General features: G+C 46.3%; 2 protein-coding genes across 2 annotated transcripts; both read right to left on the bottom strand.

Moving 5' to 3' along the window:
* Positions 1-738: 738 nt before the first annotated feature.
* LOC149342492 (sodium-dependent noradrenaline transporter-like) lies at positions 739-11,672 on the bottom strand. Its single transcript, XM_089546804.1, has 10 exons — positions 11,589-11,672; positions 9,710-9,844; positions 8,756-8,859; positions 8,449-8,573; positions 5,712-5,824; positions 4,722-4,850; positions 3,819-3,915; positions 2,946-3,046; positions 1,303-1,449; positions 739-744 (listed from the first exon to the last, which is right to left on the bottom strand). The coding sequence occupies exons 2-10, from the start codon at positions 9,800-9,802 to the stop codon at positions 739-741; spliced, it is 915 nt and encodes a 304-aa protein (XP_089402930.1). The 5' UTR covers positions 9,803-9,844; positions 11,589-11,672.
* Positions 11,673-11,828: 156 nt separating this feature from the next.
* LOC149342491 (sodium-dependent acetylcholine transporter-like) lies at positions 11,829-15,689 on the bottom strand. Its single transcript, XM_089546803.1, has 5 exons — positions 15,663-15,689; positions 15,350-15,491; positions 14,400-14,531; positions 13,621-13,796; positions 11,829-12,008 (listed from the first exon to the last, which is right to left on the bottom strand). Exons 1-5 carry the CDS (start codon positions 15,687-15,689, stop codon positions 11,829-11,831), a joined length of 657 nt encoding a protein of 218 aa, XP_089402929.1.
* Between the last annotated feature and the right edge of the window lie 3,606 nt (positions 15,690-19,295).

Here is a 19,295-nt window from a genome sequence, read left to right as displayed (position 1 = left end):
CTTCGATATATCTTGCCATTTCAAATTCGAGAAAAGCTATACTTCACTTTAATTCACACACATTTCCCGTACTGTAATTTGGTTTGGGGCACATGCACCAACACCGATCAAGAGATCATACACTCTCCTCAAAAGCGTGCATTACGAGCGTTTGGCGCACAACGTGCAGAAACATTCAGAGTTCCACCATTCAGGAATCTTACAAAGAGAAATGAGCAGTTTCACTCTTTCACCAAGTGAAACAAGATTTTGTCTCATTTTCAGAAATGTGCATTCACAGGCCTTTATCCTACAATTTGCGTCTGGTGTCATTGGTTGCCTCTCGAACGCGCCCATACTACGGATCACAATCTACCCATTATCAAATGATCGTTTTATGCAACGAATGCCCGGGCTTGACGTCGTATACTGAAGAAAGTCGCACTGTGCCTCAATTTAAGAAAAAAAATCTGGTGCATAATTTCAAACCCTTAACCCTATATACATCGCTCTACTGTTCGTGAAGAAATCTATGCACTGTCATTTGCGTGTTATGTGCTAGTAGAATATTGTATTACTTCATTCATTCATGTTATAATGAGCTCCAATAATATTTATTTACACTATTTTTTCCTTTACCTTTTTTCTTTCTTCTGGGGGTAACAAGTTGTCCCTACCTTCACTACTTCATATGCACACCATTTCTTTAAGTTCAATCAGTTGCAAATATTTCTTCTACTGTTTCTGTTGTACTGTTGACTACCCCTGAAATGTATTCGACGTGTAGGCATTGTCAAGAAGCATTAAAGCTTCATTTTCCCTCACTTCATGGCCATATTGTTCAATGTATTGTGTATACAATTAAACTCCAAATCCTATACCATTTAATAGATATCACAAAGTCATTGCGTCCCATCTTAACTTATTTCTATCCTCCTTTCTCTCCGAGGGAGGTTTGGGAAGGAAGAGGGGTGCGTGCTGTAGCCCACGGGAGTGGGCCGGAGAGGAGATTGGCCGCCTAGTGTGGGCGGGGGAAGTGCCGAATCCCCACGCTTCACACTTCAACATCATTGACTGGCATAGCGAGTATTAAGAGCCAAGGCGCAACACCTCACATGGGCAGGCTACAAAAAGCGTATGCCACTGACTTCCCGGTTTTATGTCGTCAGCTCATGTAAACATCGATGCGAGTATTCACTTTCGCAATAAAGGAGAGGCCAAAAATAATGTTCCATATCAAGTTACACTGCTGACTTGACTGCTGGCCTGCTTTATCTAAATGTGATGCCTGCTTGGGAAGATAAAATCGTAGCACCTGCTCACCAGTTTCGTGCACAAGACGAACACCACGGCGAACACTGGGATAAAGCTGAGCTCCAGTGCGGATACCCAGACGATCAGCATGTTCAGCAGAGGTGGGTAACGCCTGTCTTGCAACGGCAGCGTTAGTAGCTTGGCCGACACCAACGCCTGCGAATATATTGGCACTTTTGTTGGCGAAGTTGCCATCATGCAAGGAATTCAGTAAGAGAAAACACGCAGCTCTGATGATACGGTTTTAGAGCGAAAGCTGTATGACTACTTGTCTCCCAAGGTCAATCTTGATGCGCGTTTGACCTTGGGGCCCTGGAGCGCAGGCAAAGCACGTGACTCGCCAAGCAGATGCGCACCTGTGCGCTCGCGGGCTCCACCGCTTTGATACCACGTGATTAGGAGAGGGCAGTCTGTGAGAGGCGCCGCTGCGTAGGCGAGCCGGCTTCGTCATTGTGATATTACGTGACTAGAAGAGGGTGTAACAGTTGCTACGTCGGCGGTTTCTCCTACAGTTTCGACATGAATGAGGCACGCGGTCGACCGACTGTGTCAACTCTTCGGCGTCGCCGTGAAGCAGCGTCCGTTCAGCCAGTCGATATAGCTCGTCGAGAAGGTGTACTGCAGAGGACTGGAGCTAAATGAGCCGCTGACATCGAGGAGCAACGAGAAGCTAGACGTGCGAAGCAGCCAAACAGAGTTTGAGCTCTGTATAACTTAGTTTAGAAGAGTTAAACGTCAACAGATTTTTCTGGAACGTATTTTTAGTGACTCTAGCCGTTAGTTGTGATAATAGATCTGAAATATGTGTGTAGTCTTGTCGACTTCATGTTCATAAGAGGTTTGTGGAGCGGCAATTCTCAACGGTACGCTTTCCGGCTGTGTGGCGTCGTTGGCGTTGTCTGAGTAACTCCAGGTCGGACTGATTAATCAGCATACAGGATGTCACCCGTGACGGAACACATGACGTTACTGCAATGCGTTATGGCAACAGACCACGTAAAGTGGCCCAAACACGTCGCGAGGTACGTCAGGCGCACTGTGAAAGCAACATAGGCGCAAAATTATACAAAGAGCAAAGTACAGCTTTCGTTGAATCGCGTGTTATACAATGGTATCTATCGTGTGAGTAATTTTTGAAACCGATGCTGTCGCTCTAAAGAGCTAAAGTTTGAGTAACCTGGTTTTGATCTTGTTTATTAGGTTTAACGTCCCAAAGAAAGGAACTATGAGGGACGCCGTAGTGGAGGGCTCCATATAGTTTCGACCACCTCGGATTTTTTAGCATGCGCTGGCATCGCACAGTACACAGGCCTCTATGATTTTGCCTCCATTGATTTGCAACCGCCGTGGCCGAAATCGCACCCGCGTCTTTCGGTTGAGCAGCCAAACACCATAGCCACTGAGCCGCCGCGGCGGCTAGGTCTAGTAAACTGCTGATACCTTCTCCGGGTTACATCGACTCTCATATGGCTAGCAGGTATCATGTCTAGGAGGTGACTGGATGGAATTAAATGTGCAAGCATTTCGGCAGGCCCCTTTTTTTAGCTTGATGGACATACTGACTGCTGCCCTCGCTGTTTTCTAGGCTGCACATGATTTTAATAATTTGCCTTGAATTCTGAAAACAAGCTGCCACGTAAACCGATACTCACGACGAGGATAACCGGAATAACTGACGCCCAACATAGCTTCACAAACAATCCTGGCTCCTCATTTGTCATGAGCCTGGAGTCGATCCCGAGCCTCTTGACACCTGTGCAACATAAAAAAAAATTCATAGCTTAGTCATATTTCACTTCACGTTACAGGACGAACGATACGCGAAATATATGCATGGCGCGCATTGGACAGAATAAAGAAAGCTTCGTAGACAATATACACCGCAGTTTTGCCGGAACGTTAAATTAATTTCATTGGAGGGCCTTCTACAAAACCCTTGACTACTTACTAAGGTAAATATTTTAGAGCGAAAGCTGTACTACGCTAGTCCGAACCAAAGTTTCGCTGCGCGTTGCCGGAGCCTCGAGAGGATTGGTTAGCAACGGCGTCCCTAGCAACCGGATCTGCGTCTAGAAAGTATATAGGCGATTACTAGGATTTGTTTTATTGCTTCACGACGTCAGAAGCGAGGAAGGACTCATGAAATAAACGCCGAAGTAGATCGGTTTGCTATCACCGCGAAAAATTTTCGCACTTCATGCGCATTTACATGTGTCGAGAAAAGCTCCGCAGGGACAACTCAGCAGTGCGACGTCATTGGTATTACAGTATCTGATTTACGTATGTCCGGCCGAACCCAGTTAGTCTCGTCTTCATGCCTTTTCAGAAGAATGGCATACTTTCGAATAAATGAGCACACTATGAGCTATTAATGAAATTTAACACGGCTTACGTTACCATGAAAACGTCGCTTAGGATTTCAAAGCTTGTTTTTATTAAGTTTTATCAGCTTTCAACTCAACGCCCGTCATTTTGGCATCACTTCAGAAAACTACTACCTTCGACTCAGTGTTCAGGAAACTCACCGTAGAACTGGACGATAACGATGACCTCAAGCGCCAGAAGGAAAAAGCGCAGTGCGTTTTGATTATAGGACAGGATGGAAAACACCTTGGCTCCACCCTACGAGAAAATGAAACTCTATGAGAAACTAATATGCTACAGAAGAAATCAATATTTCTACCATTTGCAGCACTTCTACTCTTGGCTTTACTTCTGCTGCTTTCTTCTACCAGTACTCTTACTTCTGTTTGAATCCTAGAGCAAGTGTATTAGCTGTACCTAACATTGCATATCTAGGAATTGTAAATTCTATGCTTCATTGTATTGCTCCCTTCTACATTGTCAATTGTCAATTTATTACTCACTTATTATTCTTACTAGATCATCATCATCATTATCAGCCTGACCACTGCAGGGCAAAGGCATCTCCTATGTCTCTCCAATTAACCCTGTCTTTTGCCAGCTGCGGCCATCGCATCCCCGAAAAACATCTTAATCTCATCCACCCCCCTTTCTTCCCCCCCCTCCCCCTCTGCTACGCTATCATCGTGTAAACACTAGACAGTAACCATATTTTCTATTCTTTACTTTATTCCTACTCACTGCACTGTATTGTACTACATCTGCTGTAATTAACCACTCCCTCTGTATACCACTTGCTTAAGAGAGTTTCAAAAAGAAATTACTCTTATTTCTGGCCATACTCTTACTCTCGTGCTCTTGGTTCTATTCTTACTATAACTTCAACTTTGACCTTTACTGATTTTTTATACCTTACTCAGAATTCTATGCGTGATCCTATTCGCACGAAGACGAAAGATTAAATCCCTGATTTAACTTTCGCTGAACTATGCCGCTGCAAGTCATTAGCGAGGTGGAGAACTCCCTCCTGTTAACTGAATGGATAGATGGGCGGGTTCACTTACGGGAGCGCTGAGAGCCATGCTCAAGAAGAACAGAAAGCCGCAGATGAAAAAGTGCGCCATCCTCCTGTTGACCAGCACTGGCGGATGACACGCGGACAGCACTTCCAAGATGATGTCAGGCATGATCAGCTGCAAGATTTTTTATGAGAAAAACTATGCGCCGGCCCATCTAAGAACAAATATCGCAGCACTTCTAAGATGATGTCAGGCATGATCAGTTGCAAGATTTTTTATTAGAAAAACTATGCGCCGGCCCATCTAAGAACAAATATACCCGGGAAAATACCTGCACTCTTCGTAAACAATGCCCAAGTCATTTTGCAAACTTCCCGAGCAAATTTATGACCGTGCTTTGGCACATCCGCAGACTTGAACAGTGAGGAACACTCGCTTTCAAATTTTCTACAGTACCGGTGTAAGAATTGGATCACATGAGTTTGTAGTCGAAGCCGGGAAAGCGCTTGGGACTCTATAACTTTTTGGGAAAGGGTGTCCCTACTTAAGCGCGCATATTATGGCGTTGAGTACGTGACTCGATATTATGAAGTAACTACGGTGACTGCAGCTCTTAGCTAGCCTGACCACTCAGTGCATTTCAACACATCCTTACTGGAATAAATTTCTACGCTCATCGTACAGCACCTGTACGGTTTATAATGAAGTCCCAACACCCTCGTGTTAAGTTTTTTTTTTCCCGTAGCTTTTAGCACATTGAGCATTGCATGGACTCATTTTACAGACACACCAATTTCTCCAGTTGACATTGTTGGCGCGTAGAATCTCGTAGGTTTAGAAATATTATTAGCAAGAATTTATGTTTTGCGCACCGCTCGATATATACACTTTTTTCTGTAATGGCACGGCAATTTTATTTTTGTCAAACCTAGGGCACCTCGTCGTGGCTTGTTCGAAAAGCGGAAGACCGAGCTGTTCTGTTCCGTATTGTTACTGAACACATAATAACAGGATAAAAGAATCAAGGTCACTCACAAATTTGGGCAACATCATGGAAACAACCCACAGAGAATGAACACGGCTCCAGAACTCTGGGTAGGACCCCAAGCTGACAGCCTGAGGAGTGATGCTCACGATGAAGTTGAAATCTGCGATCAGAGCGTTAAGCGCAACGATAAGGATAAATGAAGTAAGAGATAAGGCATCAAAAGCGAGCTGATCAGAAAAAGAAATTGGTGGGGAAAGTATATGTTGGCGGGGTATGGTCTGCATGCATCAAGTGCATCATCTTTTGCGAACTCATTTGTTGAGATTTTTATCAAAGCACGACTTCAAGAACAAGACCAACAAAAAACAATTTCTGCGCAAAGACACTAGTAACAATAAATAACTAGGTTAAAAGTAATGAAATCTAATAGCCGCATTTTAGAAGCTCAACCCAACACAATGTATTTAATCTTCGCCCCTTTAATATCCATTGTTGCTTAGAGCCACAGCTGAAATAATTTTTTTCTCGCATGCTGCGCCTGCTTTGAATCTTTCTTTTATGTTCTGTTGGATTTCGTAACAAAAGAAAACAGACGGTTGCTCTCATTTTTGTTAAAAATACGTAGTGAATGACGCCGGTTCACCAGCAGCTGCTCACTGACGACAAAGGTGAGATGACACATTGACTCCATTAACACAACCGCAGAATATTTTGCAGCCACAAGTATTTTAATTCAAGAGGCTGCTTGTCAACGTGAGATATTTTCTGACGCCGTATTTATGTTTCTTAGTGCGTTTTAATTATTGCCTAAGTTTTCAGATGCTTCAACGACAAGTTAACTATTTTGGATCAAAGGGCTTAACAGTGCGAAGAGCAAGTTCGAATCACCACAAGTCTGCAGTGGCAGCACGTGAACCAGGTGATGTCGCCATGCAGACGTCCAAAACCACTGGATTTCAATAACATCTAGGGATCGTTAAAGACACAAGAGCAGCAACAAGAAACGTTGCTGAAAGAGCGAGATTAAGTAGAGGGATTCGTTCGTGAGCACCGGGGTAAGCAAGGAGCGGCTGGAGCATGCAAGGTGTAATTGGGGAGCATTCCCATCCAGGAAGATTGATTGTAGTACCTTAGCTCACTAGGCAGTGCCGGCGGGTTCCCTGTACTGTCGATTTGTTAATACGACAGTGTTCACTAAGCATTTATTGCACACAGTGCATCCTATAGCACCAAACACAGTATTTGCATGTGAGGTACTAGATTCTACATCCCGTATATCCATTTCGAAAATATTTAATGCGAACCATAAGCTAAATCTTTTTTCTTTCGCAACCGGAACGAGGAATTAGAGAACTTAATTTCAAGACTGAAAAAAGCCCGTGGTCTGAGGCAGAGAAGTTCCGCAAGAAGTATCAAGCCTTTTATATGGTTTTATAGGGATGGGGATGGCCTATTATGCAGGGTTTTCGAAAAAAGTGTGTTCAAAAAATTATGTGAAGCTTCTTCGGGAAATGTGTCGACAAGCAAGGAGAAAAATTCCCGCTACATCGAAACTGAAAGCTTTGAGGTGACAGTAGGACTGCATCAGGATTGTGTCATGACCCCTTTTCTCTTCAGCAAAGCAATGCATGACCTCACTGAGCACGTTAGAGAAGTATCTTGCTGTACAATGTGCGCTGACTATATTGCACTGTTTTCAAAGATCCAGGAGAGTAGAGGAGAAAATCTGGAGGTCTGGAGAAGGAAGGACTACTGTAGTAAGCTATGGCAATTAACGGAAGGAAAACAGATTACGTGGGTTTTAATCTAAGATGCCCTACATAATGATGAAGCCAACATGTTTCAAATACTTTGGATCGAATTTAATAAAGATGAAGGTGTGGTAAAGGAGGTCAACCACAAAAACCAAGCAGGATAGAACAACTAGAATGCAGTTCTAAGTGTTTTTAGCGAAAAGTTCCTGTTAAACTGAAGGGCCAAATTTCTAGAAGAGTGGTGCAGCGAGCAATGCAGTACGGAACTGAACCAATACCTGTAAAGAACGCCAGCTTACATGCCAAATAAGAAAGCTGGAGAAATGAGGATTATGAAGTGAATGTTAGAAATGACCAGATAGGATATGATCCGGAACGACTGCAAACAGGTAAGACAGAAGCAACCGGCATTGAGCGAAAAATTTAAGAAGGATGGTCGCAATGGTCTGGTCATGTAGTCAGGATGAACGACGAATATATTTTAAACAAGGTGACGAAACTTGGAAGTTGGTGGGAAGAGGCCGAAGGAAGACCCAGACAGCTGTGGCAACACAGTTTGCAGGGTGCTGTAAAGGCCCATCAACACTGGCGGATCGCAGAGGCTGTGTGCCCGTCTCGGTCCAAATGCGACGATAGTAAATGGTCGCATTGGTCAAAAAGCTACAGTCACAGGCGAGTGGTATTCTGCTGCGAGTCCCAAACCGCTAATCAATCAGCAGGGTTGAGGAACTGAACGGAAGCTTGTTCCGCATCCGGCCCCTCATTGCCGGTACGAATCAAGATTGAGAACTCTTGTTCCGAACAAGACCAATTTGGGTAAGCGACCCGCGGGCCGCCCTCACTAGTGTGAAGGGGAGCTCAAGAAGGAATGGGTTAAAAATAGGGTAAAGTGAAGAAGACCCTTATGAAATAGCAACTTCGTATAAAAAGGGGAAAAAGCTGTAAACAAAAGAAGAATGTTGTTTGTGTACTTAGCAGGGCACTGAAACTTCGTAATTTGTCGTCCGTCCCTATTGTGTTAAATACGCACCCGCGTGCACCAGCCTGTGGACGTTTATGCCCGTGCTGTCCGACAGGTGTCCCAGGAAGAGGAAGGAGACGATCGTGCCGATGCCCTTGCTAGCCGTGTCCGCGACCAGCACGAACATCACGTCCCTGTTGTAAAGAAAATGTGGGACCGTGCTTGGAGAGGGCAGTTTGACAGCTCTCATGTTTTCTTTGCGTTTGGGTTCGTCTAAGCCCATGCAGGAGCACATCAGATGTTGTTAGCCGAGCGTGTGTTAATAAACACTTTATTCGCCAATTCTTGCATACAAGATAAGTTTGAAGGTGCTCACTCCTGAAATCTGTTCTTGAAGCAGTTTAGCCGCTCAATGCCGAGGTAGATGGTCCCGGTGACGCCGACGCTCTCCAGAGATACATAGAGGGCGTGAGACCACATCTGCAATAAAATATTGATGGAGTAAAAAAAGAAACGAATAAATAGTTGTCACTTTGTGATGGCCGCATGCTGGGTTCCTTCTTTAAATCACTGGCGCACTGATTTATTAGCTTACCTCTGCACAGAAAATTAATTTATTAGAAGCTGCCATTTTCATCATCCGCGTGGGTACGGCCGCTTCAGTACAAACGCCTTTCCCAACTCTCCAATTCACTTTCTTCTGTGCCAGCTGCGGTAACTCTATCACCGGAAACTTCTTAATACCGTCCGCCCACCTAACTTTCTGCCACTCCCTGTTGCGCTTGCCTTCTCTTGGAATTCACTCCGTCATTCTTAAGGACCGCCAGTTATCTTGCCTTCGCATTACGTGCCCTACCCAGGCTGATTTCTTCCTTTCGATTTCGACTAGGAAGGAAGCCGGCATAAGTTATTCCAGTACGCCATGGCACTACTTCTTCGGAAGTCGACGGCATTCCACATTTTGTGTGCAGTTTAAGCAAGCCGCTGAGACTTCAATAAAATACTACTGCCATCGAGCAGCGGAAAACCCGCGTGAAGCAACAGCACAGTATTGATACCGGACATAACTATAATAAATACTAATATACTAGTTATTGGAAATCGCGCACGTGAACGATTAATTAATGAAGATTAACGCGACCTCAGGGGGCCGATGACTGCCAGTTTTCGTGACGTTCAACTTTTGCTTCGTTCATGTTTTACGCGTCACATGCTGACATGCAGCCGCTGAAGAACGTTTCAGTCGAAATAAGCAACGTTGTTTTGGTAGTGCGTACTCGGAAATCTGTGCCGGTTAACAGAAGGGTCGGTTAGCACAAATGGTTCAAACCTCCAGGTTTGCCGTCGATGCCCAGTTTGACTGTAGAAACATGCGCAGTCCCAGAGTGGAGCCTGAGAGGAAGGAGGCCCGGGCCAGGAGCATCAGCGTGCACAAGGCGTGCAGGATAATTATGCCGTAGAAGAGCTGCGATAAACGTGTGCATAAATCCGCATGGCTCATGGGCCTGGGCACTACGAACAACAAAGTACGCATGCTTAGCCTTCCATTAGCAGGTCTGTCATAGAGAGTGTAAAAATTGAAGTAATATTCATTTCTTCCTACAAATTTACGTAAATTTCTAGTGTACTTGCAGAAATTGCATTTGCAACTTACAAAATTAAGGTACGAGTTTCAGCTGCCATAAATGCAGCAGGCATACTCAGAGCAAATTTATGCCACAGCTAAATAGCAAAGTGGCCCTTGAACAAATGTATTTGGTATCCGTTCCGTTACGAGCGATTTTCATCGCCACAACTCTTAGCCGTACTCCAGCTTTCTGCGCTGTGAAAAGCATCCAGTCTTCGACAGAGAAATAACGTTGCACATGCTGTGCCTACAATACCGAGCAGCCACTTTTTAACCTAATCAGTTGCAATGTAAATCACTGCCAAAACTGTCGTGCTCTTGTAGACTATCCAATGCACCAAAAATGCAGCTACTCGTCTACCGGTTAGTGAACAGGCTATTTCATGTAAGAATACTGAAAGGATTGCTTTATGCTGCACCTAAACTGTTTTTCTTCTTAGGAACATTGCATCCGCTAAATGAGAGCGCAACTTTAGTGCAATCCTCCTGAGCATTGCGGAGCGCCTAAGCAGCAGGTGGGAAATGGCACACAGCTCGTGCGTAGGTTTGAGGACTGAAAGACGATAGCAATACCCTACGGAAGCAATGTAAGAAGAAAACATGGATCGTTGCGGTGTCATTAAAAAGTTCCTCGAGCATCTTTCTTTCTGCGAACCACAAAGAGTGCCATGATTCTGTCTGCCTGTAAGCCCACGCTAGAGCTCCTGCAACGCGTGGCTTGCGTTGATAAATTTTGATTCTGGTCTCTGATCCGGAAAACGAAAATACAGCTCAGAGGATGTACAATTTGCTTCAAGTGGTTTCCATGTCACGTCGGAATAGATTGTAACGCGGCTGCAGATCTTGCTCAAGAAGCTCGGTCAGCATCAAACATCAGCGACTATCCCAGAAGAGGAGAGCTTCACAAGGCAACTGGAGGTGCACCACTTTAATAAAGCTATATGTCTTCCTTTCGGCCGCCTCTGCGCCAATGTTTTCCGCAAGGTTTTTCAAGCGAGGAAGCTACTCTCAGTACCGACTGCACACCAACTCCGCCTAGACGCCTGTATGGCTGACAAAGATTCCTCGCGCTTCAACTGCCTTGTGGTCGATGATTTTTATCATTTCATTTTAGCGTGCCTGTGTTTTCTGACGAGCGTGAGACACTGATGTGCAACCTAAGGAGAATTAATGTTGTGTTGGATATCTCCCGCATCGTGTTCTCTGGAGGTTGACGAAGTGAGCGGCGGCCAGTCGAAAAATACTTGGAAGTTTATATACGACACTAGCCTCAAGGAAGAGTGGCAGAACACTTCCTCTCAGTTATATTACTCAGGCGGAGCCATAGCCAAATGACCTCTGTGTGGTTTACCGCGCTTACACATAAACACGCCTACTACCTAAGCAGCACCCTTACACGACACCGTTGCATAAGAGAAGCTGCACGGAGTTTGGGCCTGGAGAAAACAGGGAGACGAAGTAGACATCAGTGCTTAATTCTGTTCGTTCCTACCCATGGCCTTGTCATGTTTCCGTGGTCGCAGACATTCATATTTAGCTGAAGATAGGGGTGTGACAATGTCGCCAGTAAAACACGTTTTACCGCCTTCAACTTGATGATCCCCCTGTGCGCTATGGCGAACACCAGCACCCAGATGGCAGCCACGGCGAATATGGGCTCCGCTCTGGACACGTCGTACGAGGACTGCTCCCAGATGGACTGGCGACGGCTGCGCACAACACAGCGAGCAAATCATCAGTTGCTCGTTTCGCGGCGCTTATGTGCGTGTCGTTAAGCGACAGGAAGCCATATCCAGGATCTATGGCGGCATGCCTCAATTGCTCACAAGTCGTACGGCGACGCGGTGTCTGGCAAGTCTAGGATGCAGTTCTCGGCCGCCTCCTTGTAGTTTCGGGCATCCACCAGCAACACCTCGCTACCGATGGCAACCGGCATGCCCTCTGTCAGCGTGCTGTGGCGGAGGCTATTGGCCAGGTGCTGCCTCACCACCTTACAGGGAATCTGAGAGAGAATGCAACACTGGAAACGCCTGCTAAGAAAGAGGCCTGCACTCCCATTTTTACAGAGAATGTTATTATACCGGCCCTCAGTAACATGAACGTTAAATAACCAATCACGTCAAGAGTGCTAGGCACGTAATAGTGCGCCCCACTGCGATCCTTGTGGTAGGCCAGTTTGCCTCTTCGATCTTTGATTGGAGTTGTTAGACTTTACTGTGAACAGCCATGTTCAAATTACAGACAGAAGCACAGCGAGAGTTTTCGCCGAGTTTAGCTCGTTACAAAGCAAAGTGTAAACACTTGGTGATTTTTCAACTTAAACTCAGAGCACAGCTTGGAGCATGATACTTATGTCTTTCATGAGCTCAAAAATGTGAATAAATGCTGTTCAAAATTTATAAATGGACATTGAGAGGTTTTTAAAAAGAACACCTGTTTCACAGACTAAGGCACACTCCATGTTCCGCTCTTCAGAAGTTTCACTTAAAGGATGTGCGTCGGCGTCCAGTACAAGTACCAATGACTTCTGACGCTGTCGTTGTAGTTTGCAGAAACCCGTCTGATACATCTCGCCTGCTCATAATGAAACCGTAGCAGCAAAAAATACTCTGGAAAATAAGCTGGCATGCACAAGTACTTTTCTTCATCCAGGTGATAGTGGATAGACCATCTCAGTGGTTCGCGCTGGTTATAAGCTTCTCCGATAAGAACAAATAAAATAAGAATGAATAGAATATTCTAATTAAAGCCAAACGACGCTTTGAGGATGTCGAATTCAATTCACCACTTCTTCATAATAGGCTTCTGAAGAAGGACCTATAAAAGAATCCGCATCTCCTGAATATTTTTTGCAGACTGTACGGTAGTCCATAGATAAGAGTCGCAGAAGTCAAAAATCATATTCAATGTGCTAAAAGTGCATGAAAGGAACCCTTGCGCTTCAATTTCGTGATGACTATATGCAACAAGAAGAACATTTGGTGTCAGCAATGAAGTCCTCTATATAAGCCCCAAAATAGATACATTTCGAAAACAGTAAATTCTGTGATACCAGCAGCACTCTGCTGAATATAGCGGTTACATTACATAATCAAAATTCGAGGGGGCACTTAAGCTCCGCCTTAAGGGTATGACGAGATAGCTTAAATGGGTTAATACCCATATATGCAGAATTTGTCATTGTCTCTTGACGTTCACCGATCCATGGCAGTCCTCATACCACTCCTGGCGCAGTGTTGAGGTGGTTAAGCTGTGCACCACTGCCCTGCGATGGCAGGTGCTGCCACCGGTGGGGCTTGTGCGCCGAGGAACCTCTTGCGTCAAATCATTAGTTTGCCTGCCACCCGTCATCCTGCGCAATTTTCTCACAATCCGGAGAGCAGATTGTGAGGACGCCACAAGGTGACTTCACCTAGGATGCCGTGCACCTGCCTCCTGGGTTGCCTCTCTAAGGATTTTTCGCCGATATTTCGTTCACAGTCAAAGACGCCGACGCCGGATTTTCTGTGACACCAGATCCTTAACACTATTGTTTCAAAACACAGCCAGGACTGACACAACATGAGTATGTACATGGTCATTGCACTCTTTCTGAGTTTGTAAGCGCTATTCACCGAGCCTCGCCGAATGGTGTAGCAGGTGAAGTTGCGCGTCATCCACCCTCCGGGGCAGTCGTGGTGCCACTCGAACGACCTGGTCCAGGACAGGAGCAGCGCCAGTGCATCGGACAGCGGCGCGACGTCGGCCACGGCGTGTATCACGGCGTACGCGGTCATCGAGTAGCCCACGCCTGCGGCAGAACTCATGGCTTACGGGTCGCTCAACATTAAACTTACGCAAGAGAAACATCCCTTGCCTAAGTACACCTAATCCGGAGCTTCTATCGCGCTTTTCCACAGAAGTCAATCGCAGACAATTATGAAGAAAACAAACTAATTTGACACGGCTCTTGAAGACGTATGCGCAAAAAACTGGGGTGTTATTTACCTTTTCCTGTGCGTTGGACAACGCGCTGTTTCCCTGTAATTTTCTCCAGTCTCCACCAAATAGAAAACAAAAACAATGAATTCCAGCAACTAAAAACCAGTATATAATTACTGAAAACATCTTCGAAAGGCCCCCACATTCATATTAGGTAGTGCACGCACTAATGCGTGCCCACTCGTCATTTCCTTGGGGAGGTGATGTTGAATATCTGTAGAACACCATAAATGAGAAGCTACAAACACCTACTAAACAGATTGCAAAAGTATTATCCAAAAGATGGTGCCACTCGAAGTGACGGTAATAGGCGTCTTTTTTTTTTTTTTTTAAGCCACTGCGGCTGTACAAATGGGAGTTCTACTCGTTCCGTAGGTAATCGCTGGAGCCTGAAAGGAACAACTTCGCTCACCAAGGAATAGCGGAACTGTGCTGAAGATGCCCCTGTTGCCGTCTCCGGCAAACTGAGCCAGGTTGCTCTCCAGGCGCAAGATGGGGAACGTCACGACGCCCAGGAACGCGAGGTAAGCCAGCAGGAACGGCGCTGGATTTAAAGAAAAACATGTTCGCCGCAAAGTCCGCGTCACTCACCAGCGAAACATCCGCAGAAATGTTCGCGAACAGATGGATCAGCTGTACGCATCACGTTCTTGTAGAGGTTTTCAATCTAAACGAAACCTATAAAAGGGCGTTTTCACTGCAACCTAATGTAAACCATAGTTACAATTGCCTCATGACGCGAGAAGTGAAGACACAATGGCAGTGCCCCCATGTTCTCTTTTGGTGCCCATTTCTTTTGTGCTTCATTGTGCAGCTAGCCAGCTAATTGTCGGCTAACTGTCTGCAGGAACTTTAGATACTGAAGCGTCGCGAGTATCAAGCTACAACACAGCCGTGCTGACAGATTCTCTGTCTCTGCGTCTGAAACTAAAAGACGGGTCATATCCCACTTCGTTTGTACTTCTTGTGTTAACACCTTGTAATCTTTGTCTTCTCACGCACTGCCTAAGTGCATATCCTAAAAACAACGCACCGAAAAATATTGCTCTCAGAAACTGAAGCAGTAATCTGCACATTGAAAGCAAACCACAAGCCTAGTACCGTGTATCCATAACTTTCGCACCTTCTGCACCACTTGAAAGATAAGCATTTATTCTTTTTTCGCGAGCGCTGGGAGCTAATAAGACTGCGGTAACCACCCTCCAAGAAAGCGAGGTTAGGGCTTATGCAAGGAATAGCTCTCCGCGAAGCCTGGTGCTCATTGCGGGCAACGAAAGACGCGATAACGCCGTTAGCTGCAGCATAAGGCGGCCGAAATAAATCTCTAATGGCTCTAAGAATGGCTAATCAAAACCTCCTCACCTCCTCCGTATGCTATGAACATCATGGGAAACTGGGTCGCGTTCGCGCTGCCGGCCGTCATGACGAACAGGGTGGCCAACTTGTGGCCACGGCTTTGGTAAGACGAATGGCAGCGAGTAGTCGTGGATGGTGTGGCCGACGACTGCAAGAGGAAGACATACGCGCCCCCCTCTCCGCATTGGTCCAACCCACATCCTCGATCAGCGCTCCTTACGGTGCGTTTAAATACGTCACGCCGTCCGGCTTCTACAAGATGAGCAAGGCCAACCAGAGGACGACAGCCCTTTAAGGACGCTATACACTGAACACTCACCTTTTGTGCGCTGCCCTTGTTGGCCATGGCGAGGGGAAGAGCGAGTTTCGAGAGCGAGCCAGAAACGACCCAACCTGGCCGGCGATCAGCTTCTTCTTCGGGGCTGGGCACGAGGTGCGCGTGCTGGCGTGAGCTGGTGTGAGCTGGCGCGGGTTGTTGTTGTTGTTGTTGTCCTCTAGAAAATGGCGCATACCCACTGCGGGGGATTGGCCAAGACACAGGCGGCAACTGATAGGTGTACAAAAAGTTAAACAAGAAAATAATTGTGGGGAAAAATAAAATAATCATGATAATAATAGCAATTAGGAAATAAATGAAAGGATCTCAAATGTGTAATTGAAATAGGTTAAACAAATGCTGTGAGATCGGTGACTGAAATAGAGAACGGGGCTAAATATTCCACGTTTCAGAAAGCTTTCATTCCAGAGAAATATTGATCATGAGAAAGACCAGAGCTTAAGACGGCAGCCGTTTAGTGTCTGTAAGGAAGTTTTGCATGGCGGAGAGCACATTCCAGTTGCTGTGCCCAAGGGAGGAAGCCCCAAGAGACAGAGCAACCCCAGCTGACAGACTTAGACCAAGCTGTCGTAACGGAAGCTCCAGCAGGCGGCTCCGTAAAGAGGAGAAACGGCGGCAGGTCAACAAGAAATGATCTATCGTTTCGGGTTCTCCGCAGAACGGGCACAATGGGGAGACCGCCAGACCAGATCTATAAAGGTAGAAGTTTAAAAGAGGCACGCGACAACGTAGACGAGTGAAGGAAACCTCAAGCTTGCGTGATCGCCATCCTTTACTGCACCACGGGTAAAGGAGATGCCGGAATTCGGGAGAGGAGGTCAGAGCTGATGCTGCGAATTCTTTCAAGAGCAGATACCTGCGAAACCTGGCCGCGGTAATATATGCGCTGGGTGGAAGCACAGATACGACTGGGCCTTGAAGAGATGCCTTCGCCAGGGTATCAGCAACCTCATTCAAATGGATTCCTCTGTGCCCAGGCACCCAGACCAATCGTAATGAACACACGTGGGGTGGAACCAAGCATTTGAATAACCGAAGTGCCTGAGATGTTGTAGGCGCGGTGAGAGAGGAACACAACGATAATGAATCTGTCATAATTATGACAGAAGACAAGGAGCTGTTTAATTTGCGCAACGCTAAGACTACTGCTAGAAATTCGGCCAAATAAATAGGTGTGTAATCGGGAAGGCGGAGTGAGAATGACCAGTCAAGGGAGATGGAGAAAATGCCAACTCCGGCCTTTTCTTCACACTGTGAGGCGTCTGTCGCTATGAGCACATGAGATTTAAAGCACAGCAGGTAATCCTGCAATAAACCGCTGAGCAAATGAAAAGGCATTAACTTTGCATGTTTTGGAAAGATGTCATCGAAGAAAATCTGAATAGATGAGTTGGCGCATACCGGACGGATGTCCGAAATGCGGACGTTTAAGGGGTCCAGGAGGGATTGCACCAAACATATCTGAGGGGTACGGAAACGAGACCAGGTTTCGTTGAAAAATAGCCTAGGCTGACGAAGGAAGATCAAATTGGAGGCATGGAGCGAAGAATCGCACATTCTTATGAACGTTTTCACCGTTAAGAGCCTAAATCTAGAAGTCAATGATGGAGTACGCGCTTCCAGGTACGAAACGGAATTCGCCACAAATTTTGGAAGGCCCAAACAAAGGCGCAACGCCTCCCGCTCCAAGAGAATCAAGGGGCGAAGTTTATACGCTGGTGCACCAGAGAATAAAACACAGCCGAACTCTAAGACTGGACGGACGTACATTCTATAAATCATAAGAAGTGAGTGCCTTCTCATGCCAGAACGAACACTGCTCAGCCTGCGCAGCATACCGACTGCTCTGACTCCTTTCACAGTGATCTGCTCGACATGGGCCGCCCAGGAAAGAGAAGGATCATAAATTACTCCAAGGTATTTGACACTTTGCACTTGAGGAATTACATGGTTCCGGTAAACAATAGAGATATTAACTGGACGAGAGAGCGGAAAAACCAATAAAGCACATTTATTGACATTAAGGGACAGATTAATGTCTCCTAACCATTGGTCTAGGACATTGAGGTAGGACTGTAAGGACTGGTACAAAGAGGAAATGTCGTTCTCTGAAGCAAAAAAGGCGATGTCATCAGCATACACATAGGTGGCCACCTGAGGACTGCAGGGAATACTGCTGAGTAAGATGTTAAAAAGTACAGGGGAGAGGACCGCCCCTTGGGGCACTCCTCTCGATTGTCGGAATTTGCTTGAAGAAACACCGTTCTGAAAGCAGTAAAATTCCCTGTCAGCAAGGAATTCAGCAACCCAAGCCACAAAGTATCTCGGAAGTCCTACTGCCTGCAGTCTTTGCAAGAGCGTCCTGTGCTCAACGCTGTCATAGGCTTTAGATACATCTAAAGTAACAAGCGCTGCGTATTGATTTCGGCGCCGAGCTAACTGTATGCGGCTCTCCAGATCGGTATGGGCACACCATATAGAGCATCCTGGTCTGAAACCAATCTGGCAAGGGTTAAACAACCCAGCCTCTGAAATAACAGACATTATTCTACCATGCAACACCCTCTCAATTAGCTTAACGAGATTCGAAGTTAAAGAAATTGGCCTTATATTGTCTAACACATAACCATCTCCCTGCTTTTTAAGCAACGGGATAATCTTTGCTAAACGCCACTCATTTGGAATCCATGGCCCCTTAAGAGAGTAATTTATAAGCGCCAGTAAGTCGGTGGGAGATTCCTCGAACAATATTTTAATCATAGAAGAAGTCACACCATCAGGGCCAGGGGCCGCGGGTGGAAGGCGGGATACAGTGTTCGAGAGCTCAGTGAGGGTGACCTCCTAGCAGCGCCAGTCCTGTCCACTTCTTCGTTTGTCCTTTTCTTTTCGCGCGGCATTCATTAAGCGCGTGGGTGGTTCTTTTTTTTTTTTTATTCGAGAAGTCTGCCATGAGGCATAAGTTGAGAAAAGGGGGAGTGGAATGTAGGTTACAGAAAGTTAAAAGAAGGAGTGTAGACCAGTTTCGGCGAGGTACTCGCATAGGCTGCTTGTGAAGCAATTGTCCATAGTCCACTTCACATAGTCCCCGTCGCGGTTCCACCACAGGCCGACCTCCCTGAGGAGCCGTTTTCGAATAGGGGCCGTCGCTGGGCAAGTCCACAACAGGTGCCGCACATCACAAATGTCCGGTGCAGCGCCGCAGTGAGGGCACCTGTCAGTTGCTGGCAGATATTTATCACCCCACCGATAACGGACAGATGGGGTCAGGGCCGCCCCTGCCCGAATCCGGCGCACTGATACCTCCTCCTGCCGAGTAAGACTACGGGGGAGAGGGTGCGAACACGGAGGAATTAGAGCGCGTGTTCGCTGGCGCAGAGCTAGTGAATCGGAGACATGGGACAGGAACGGATCTGGGGGAGAGACGGGGTTCCGTCGCGTTCTTGGCGCTACGATCGAGGCGCTATGTAGGTGGTAGACAATACTGCTGTTTTTTTCCTTGGTTATTGTTTCGCTTTTATATAGTGATAGGCTGTGTTCGTCACCGGTCATACAATTCCCCAATGCAGGGTGGTGGTGGTGGTGAAAACTTTCAATTGTTGATATAGAGTTTTGGAG

This window comes from Amblyomma mixtum, chromosome 5, assembly GCF_055824585.1.
Source record: "Amblyomma mixtum isolate Tamu chromosome 5, ASM5582458v1, whole genome shotgun sequence".
Classification (NCBI taxonomy): domain Eukaryota; kingdom Metazoa; phylum Arthropoda; class Arachnida; order Ixodida; family Ixodidae; genus Amblyomma; species Amblyomma mixtum.
Note: the sequence above shows the minus strand (reverse complement) of the source record. Positions and strands in the feature narration are given on the sequence as shown.

Excerpts from the sequence above, each read along its gene's own strand:
- LOC149342492 (XM_089546804.1), bottom strand. The coding sequence starts at position 9,802 with ATGCTCCTGGCCCGGGCCTCCTTCCTCTCAGGCTCCACTCTGGGACTG. Across the intron at positions 4,851-5,711 it reads CCATGATGTTGCCCAAATTT|CTGATCATGCCTGACATCAT; the intron begins GTGAGTGACCTT and ends AAAATCTTGCAG. Across the intron at positions 3,047-3,818 it reads CGTTATCGTCCAGTTCTACG|GTGTCAAGAGGCTCGGGATC; the intron begins GTGAGTTTCCTG and ends TATGTTGCACAG.
- LOC149342491 (XM_089546803.1), bottom strand. The coding sequence starts at position 15,689 with ATGGCCAACAAGGGCAGCGCACAAAAG. Across the intron at positions 15,492-15,662 it reads ACAAGGGCAGCGCACAAAAG|TCGTCGGCCACACCATCCAC; the intron begins GTGAGTGTTCAG and ends TTCCTCTTGCAG. Across the intron at positions 13,797-14,399 it reads CACAGTTCCGCTATTCCTTG|GCGTGGGCTACTCGATGACC; the intron begins GTGAGCGAAGTT and ends GTTCTGCCGCAG.